The sequence below is a fragment of the Mauremys reevesii genome, linkage group 25 (assembly GCF_016161935.1).
Source record: "Mauremys reevesii isolate NIE-2019 linkage group 25, ASM1616193v1, whole genome shotgun sequence".
NCBI classification, from domain to species: Eukaryota; Metazoa; Chordata; order Testudines; family Geoemydidae; genus Mauremys; species Mauremys reevesii.
Genome location: NC_052647.1, coordinates 14,946,055 through 14,952,885, shown reverse-complemented (window position 1 = coordinate 14,952,885; position 6,831 = coordinate 14,946,055). Strand labels below are relative to the sequence as shown.

Sequence of the window (6,831 nt, the reverse complement as noted above, 5' to 3'; positions counted from 1 at the left end):
GGCGGAGTGGGGCTCCCCTGCCATGCCCCATCGCCTCTGGCTGGCCCCGTGCCAGGCTCCATTGCCTCCATGGGTAGGGCCGCGAGCCCTGGGCCGCCGGGGATCCGGGTCTTTGGCAGCATTTCAGCGGCGGCGGGGGGGGCTTCAGTGCTGCCGAAGACGGGGAGCGACTGAAGCCCCCCACCCCCGCCACTGAAATGCCACCGAAGACCGGGACCGCCGCCGGGTGAGTACAAGCCCCGCAGCTCCCCCGCTTTGCCCCGGGCCCCCTGAATCCTCTGTTAACAAAAGGTTAATCCGGCCCCGCGTGCTTTACTCAACCCCTCCCCGCGGGGTTCTGCGCCCCCCCCAGGTTCTGGGGGCCGCCTGGCTCCTGCTCTGTGCCCGGTTGGGAGTGTCTGTCCCCGCATGCTCCAGCAGGGGGCGGCCTCTCCCTTCCGAGCAGGGGACCTCCCGGCTGGGAGAAGGGGGCCGGACGCCTGGGTTCACGCCCCAGCTCGGAGGGGCGTGCGGTCTAGCAGTAGTTGGGGAGGGGGCCAGACAGGACTCCTGGGTTCTATGCCTGGCTCTCCCCTGGCGGTGCTGTGCGCCTTGGGGCGAGCCACGGTTCGTCTCCCTTGGCCTGAGCTTCCCAGGCTGATGTTCGCTTGTGGAGCGCTTTGAGATCCCTGGCCTGACGGGGGAGGGGGTAGCCCCATCTGGGCACAGAGTGAGGTTAAGGGGCCATGGGGCCAGCACAGCGAGGGGCCGGGAGGCGGTGGGGGCGACACATCTGGGTAGGTGGTTATAGGAGGCGACACATCTGGGAAGGGGGGGCAGGGCTGAGCGGTGGAGACGTTTGTGTTGCGGGTTATGGGGGCAGCACATCTGGGCAGTAGGGGGCTCTCTAGCGGCACATCTGGGTGCGGGGGGGCGAGCTGGGAGGAGGTGGGGCAAGAGCGAATGGCACATCTGGGCGATGCGGGGCACATCTGCCCGGGGCGGTGCCGGGCGCTGAGTGGCTGCGGGGGCGCGGGGCGGTGCGGGGGGGCGGTGCCGGGGAGGCAGCCGCGGCAGCCGGACGCGAAGGGCTGAGGCTCCCCCGCCGCCCCCCCGGTGCCTGGGCCGGGGATGGGGAACGTGGAGAGCGCGGACGGGGAGCCGCTGCCCCGGAGCCCGGGCGGAGCCCCCCTGGGGGGGTCCGGGTTGCTGCCGCCGGGGAAGATGCCGATGCCGGAGCCCTGCGAGCTGGAGGAGAGGTTCGCCCTGGTGCTGGTAAGAGCGGGCTCCTGGACCCTCCTCCCCGCCCCCCCCCCGACTCCTATTCCTGTTCCCGGAGCCCCCAAACTACCCCCGATCCCCTCCCCCAGATCTACTGCCCCCAAGCCCCGCCCCGACCCTGGACCCTCCTCCCCGTCCCTGCCCCCCGGGCCCCCAGACTCCTGTTCCTGTCCCCGGAGCCCCCAGACCTAATGCCCCCAAGCCCCTCCCCCGACCCTGGACCCTCCGGCCTCGCCCCCCTGTTCTCCTTCCAAATCCCCCTAACTCTTCCCCTTCTCCCCAGCTGGATCACAGCGTCCTGCCCCACCGGCCCCCTCCCCACGTCTCTAGCTCCCACCCCCGGACAGCCCCATCCCCTTCCGGTCCCTGCGTCTCGATCTAGACCCCCGTGTCTCTGTCTCCCTCCCGCTCGAGCCCTTGCGACCCTCCCCAGACCCCCCCCCGACAGAGCCACCCCCCGGCCCTCAATTATCCGTCACCCCCCCGGGTTCCCCCCCGTCCACCTCCCCACGTGTCCCGGGACCCTCCGCTCAGGGATTGCGCCTCTGCCTGGGTTTTGTTTGCAGCGGTTTTGTGGGAGAGGCAGGAAAGGGGGGAGCCCCCAGGCTGGCTGCGTAGGGGGAGGGGGGAGCTCCTCTCCCCCCCCCGCCCTTTAGACAGGGGAGGTCACCAAATAATAGCTTGGGGGGTCACAGAAACTCCCCCTGGTTATTTGTGGGATGTGTGTGGAGCATTTGGGGAAACTGATGTCAGCTTTGCAGTTCGGGGGGGGGCATCCTCCGGCTCCTTGGGGCAGGCGGGGGCGCTTCTGGCCGGGGCGCTAGGGGCAGCAGGCCAAGGCTGAGCAGAGTTTACAATTCCTAAGGTGGGAAAACGGCACTGGGGACGGGCCCTGCAGGTGGGGGGGCTCCGTGTGGTGTTGGGGGGGGGGCAGGGCCCTGCTGTGGGGGGGCTCAGTGCGTTGGTGGGGCGGCTGGGTCCTGTGGTGGGGGGCTCAGTGCGTTGGTGGGGGGCAGGGCCCTGCGGTGGGGGGCTCAGTGCGTTGGTGGGGGAGGGGTATCCAGGATCCCCCCCACGTTACTCTCCTGGCTTGGCTTTTAAACGTGCTGGGGAAGGTATTTGGGGTCTGCTCCTGAGCTGCGCTTGGTGCCTGCAGCCCCTCCCAGGATGGGGCCCTGGGGCTGGGCCCCTGCCCGTGGGGTTGGCCCTCCCAGGGCACCTTCTCTGGCTCCAGTGCCCCCGGGTGGGCTTGGCGTTGCCCGCGGGGTGTGGGGCGTGCGGAAGGAGGGGTGCTGCTCTGTTCCGAACACCTTGGCCCAGGCCTGTGGCTGCTGGGGGAGAATGGGGCCCCTGGCTCTCTCCTGGGTGCTTTGCCATCGGCCAGGGGCCCGGGAGGTGGGTGCAGGCAGCGGGTGACGCCCATGGGAGTGCAGAAGTGGGCAGTGGCTGTCGCAGGCTGATGGCCAGGAGGAAACTCCTCTCTCCGGACCCCTGGGCGCTGGGCTCCGTCCGGAGCGTGAGAAATCCAGTGCGAGGTGTGTCTCATCGCCGGGGTGTGTGGGGCAGGCCCCTGGCCCTGTGCCCCTGGGAGTCCGTCTGCTCCCTTGGGATGAAGGGCCAGGTCCTGCCAGTGACGCTGGCGTAAGTGCAGAGTCACCCCACTCACAAGCTAGGGCCTTGCTGGGGTGGGAGCCGGAGCTGCTGTTTGCATTTCTGGTTTCTGTTCTGGGTAGCCAGGGCTTTTCCCACTGGGAGACCCCCTCTCCCCTCCCCTCGCAGTCTGCACGCTCCTGGGGCAGAGCTTGGCGCTCGAGGAGTTCCCTGCGCACTGGCTCCTGCCCCCAGTTTCCAGTTTGCTGCACGGAGTTTGGGGCTGGGGTTTTTCGACCAGGGAAACTCCCGTGTCAAAAACTCCGCTGGCTGGGCGCCCGCTGTGAGCCGCAGGAAGCTGGGACGGCGGCTGTGTGTGACAGTTCCCTGCGGCAAGGCAGTGCTGCCCCTGGGGCCCTGGAGAGCGCCCGGGGTCAGCTCCCCCTTGGCCCCGGGGGCCTCCCAAGGGACTTGGGTGCCCAGAGCCCGTTGGACGCCCCGGTGCCCACCTGGCTGTGGGCAGCTGGCAGTTCCCAGGCAAGCGGCGTGGTTTGCTGGGCAGTGTTGAGTGGGAACCGCCTGCTCACAACTCAGTGCTGTCGGGACAGGGCAGTGCCCCGAGACCGGTCCCAATTGGCTGGGCGAGTAACAAAGACGTGCAGAGGGCTGTAGTTGGGAAGGGCCCGGACAGGCCTTGGCTTTCCAATCTGTCCATGGCAAGCCACGAGCTGGGTGCAGCTTGGGCAGGCGTCCCGTCCGCCCTGCATGCATCTCCCGGGGGTCTAGCTGCCTCGGCACAGGCCTGCCCGCCCCCTGGACAGGGCCAGCCCCGTTGTGGGGAAGTGATGCCATGTCTGTCTCCTGGTGTACAGGGGCTGTTCCCTGCCATCAGGGTGTAATGGCCTTTGGGGCCAGGTTCTCTGCGGGTGGAAACTCTGGTTGTCCAGTGACTTCAGTCTGTCTGGGGCCCTTTCCTGCCCTCGTGGCTGCAATATCTGGGCACCTTACAGCCCTTGATGGGTATCTCCTCCCAGCCCCTGGAGGCAGGGCAGGGGGGCTGAGGCCAGGAGAGGCGAAGTGATGGACCCAAGGTCACCTGGAGAGCCAGTGGCAGAGCAGGGAGTTGGACTGGCTCTGCAGTCCCAGGCTCGCACTCCCTCCTCTCTTGGCAGGGTTTGACCCCGGCCTGGTTTCCAGGGGGCAAGAGGTTCCTGTTGTTTGCAGTGCGGAGGGGGGGCGGGGGAGGTTCTCCGTTCTCAGCGGGAGCCGAGCAAGCGCCCATAGTGGGCAGGCGTGTGGATCTCAAAGCTTGGGAAGCCTCCCTGAGGGGGCGCGTCCTGGGGGCTCTCTGGGTGTGGGGCACAGGCTGGGGGACCGGGGAAGCTGCTGTTCCTTGGTCCCCACAGACGTCCCCTCCGGCTCTTTGCGCTCGAGGTCGCAGTGCCAGCAGCGTGCCCCGAAGGGGGAGACGGCCGGCCTGGAGGGGCTGGGCTGAGTCACCGCTCAGATCCCAGCCCTCCCCTGGCACCTCCGGGGAAGCTGCCTTGGAACTGAGATGAGGCAGCAAATGTCACACCTTGCGTGGGGCGTTGGGTTTGGTGCTCAGCCCTGGATGTGGGTATCCGGGCAGGGAACCGCTGGGGTGCTGCTCATGCGCTTCGGGGCTCTGCGTCCTGGGGGGTGGAGCCCCTGGGGGGCTGGGTGTAGTCGCTCAGACCCGGTCTCCAGGCTGCCAGAGCCTGTGGCCCGCTCAGTAGTGACCCTGACCTCGCCTAGCTGTGCTGAACTAGGCCCATGGTGCAATCCCTGCTGTAAAGTGCCATAAACCAGGATAGCTCCTGCCCCTTCCCGTCTCTTCACAGTGCTGTGACTGCCTCTGTGCTGGGGGGTTCCAGCCATCGTCGTGTGCAGAGCTGAGCGGGGGGCGTCTGGGGCTGGTTGTGCAGTTCCTGGGCCAGGCTGTGCCCTCCGCACCTGCCCCAAACCCCACGGGTGTTGGGGGAGCTGGTCTGTAGGCGTCAGCGGACCGGGAAGAAGGGGGTGGCAAACTGCAGCGGCTGGCGGACCTGCCAGTCGTCACTGGAAACGGAGGGATTTTTGAATTTAAGGTGGGTGCTGGTAAAAAGCCTGTTTTACAAACACCCCCCTTCCCCTGGGGCGTTAATCATTACAACTCGCAGAACAGAAATCTCATTGATTTGGGTCACTTTTTTTCTGTTTTAAACCTTTTTTACTTTTAACTCCGCTCCGCTGGTGCGACTAGATCCCTGCGTCGGTTCCCATCTGTGTCACGTTCATTCGCGCTCTCTCCGTCTCAGGCATGAACACGACCGGTAGCGTGGGGCGGAGGGGCACCGCACGGGGGCTCAGAGTGCAATTCCCCACGCAGACCCCGGCTCCTTCACTTCAGCTCCTCATCTGTAAAATGGGGTGAACCCCGTTACCAGCTGCGGGCTGGTCAGACACGATGTGAGAGAGGGAACTGCGGCAGAGTTTGGGGTGCAAAGGCTGTGGCGGGGGGAGGGGCGGCTGGCATGTTTTGATCTTAGCCAAGGGCCAGACTCCCATGTATTGTAAATTCAGGAGTGGTGCCAATTGACATATTATTGCAATTAACCCCAAATACCCCAAGACAGCGTCTGTTAATGGGAGAACACGATTCCTTCAATAAATCCTGCAGTTTGGGCCCAGACTTGCTGACATTCCTGCCTCTCGCTTTGAAAGCGAATCTGATCCACTGGGTCCAGCTCCTGCCCCATCTCTTGTTTTAGAATTGGGGCTTGGAGCAGCCAGGACGTCCGGCTGGAGATTCCAGCTTTCCCCGGCCTGGCCTTTGGCAGGCGGGCGTGTTTCCCACAATCGCTCCGAGGTGACGTCGCAGCCTGTCTGCCCCCAATCCCTGGGGCACAATGCACGCCGTACGTGGGGCAGGAAAAGGGAATGTGTCTCCCCACAGCGGCTGGCTCTGCCCTGTGCTTGCCAGGTGGGAGAGGCCTTTGTGAAGATCAGCGCTTGGAAAGGGCCCATCTGGGAGAAACTTTATTTTGGCAGAGAGGCTTTAATTCTTCCCATCTCTCCGAACCGGAAGCTGACGTCGAGAGGAAACGCCCGCCCAAGACTCCCGGCAAAGCCAGGAGCAGCAGGGAGAGGCGGGGAGTTCTGCTGCCCCCCGTCCCCCGCTGGGAATGGCAGATTTCCACGGATGGAGACGAATGGTGTCACCCCTGTGGGCTCCAACGGGAGCTCTGTTGGCTCAGGGCTGGTGTTTCAGGAACGTTGCATCAGCGTCTGGTTACAGAGAAGCCTCGTCCAGGGAAAATACTTTGTTTGGGAAACACAGAACCCAGGGGATCTCGCTGGGTCCAGGCTGTGGAGGGGAGAGGCTCTTTTTGCTCATTTCTCATCCCGACGCTTGCGATGGGAGAAAGGGGCTTGGTGCCCGGACTCCTGGGTCCTTAAGGGGGCTGGGGCTAGAGTGGGCAAATGGGAGTTAGGACTCCAGGATTCCTGGCCTTGCCCAGACACACCCCGTCTGTGTGCGCTCCAAGCGGTTAGAGCGGGAGGGGACTGGGAGTCAGGCCTGTTCCCAGCTCCAGGATGGGAGTGGGGTCTAGTGGTTGGAGTAGAGGGGGCTGGGAGCCTGGACTCCTGAGTTCTGCTCTGACTCTGCCACGGATTAGCTGTGACTTTGGGCAAGTCCCTGTCTCTCTCACGCTCTCTGCCTCAGTTTCCCTACCAGTGCGATGAGGAGGATGAAAATGGACATGAATGTTGAGACCTGTGGGTGAAACGGGCCCCGGATACGCTACGTTGTGGCCGGTTGCTGAGTTCAGTGCGGCGTGGCACTGCTTAGCGCCCAGGGTTAGCAGGGCGGGTGTTGAGAGAGGAAGTTAAACATCCTCCTGGCTGGAGATCGACTCACTCCCTGCTCACACGGAGGGAGAAATGGGAACGGGCTTCTGGCTCTTGCCAGCGCAGGCT

At 65.1% G+C, this 6,831-nt stretch overlaps 1 protein-coding gene across 6 annotated transcripts in view; it reads left to right on the top strand.

Moving 5' to 3' along the window:
* The first annotated feature begins 999 nt into the window (after window positions 1-999).
* FMNL3 (formin like 3) overlaps window positions 1,000-6,831 on the top strand; it is a 50,011-nt gene continuing 44,179 nt past the window's right edge. For 3 of the 6 annotated variants that reach the window (XM_039514667.1, XM_039514672.1, XM_039514669.1), the window contains exon 1: window positions 1,111-1,254. In XM_039514667.1, coding sequence (XP_039370601.1) covers window positions 1,111-1,254 — 144 coding nt within the window. Of the gene's footprint in view, window positions 1,255-2,756; window positions 2,796-6,831 lie in introns of those variants that run through there. The other 3 variants (XM_039514673.1, XM_039514668.1, XM_039514670.1) reach the window with 3 other exon arrangements.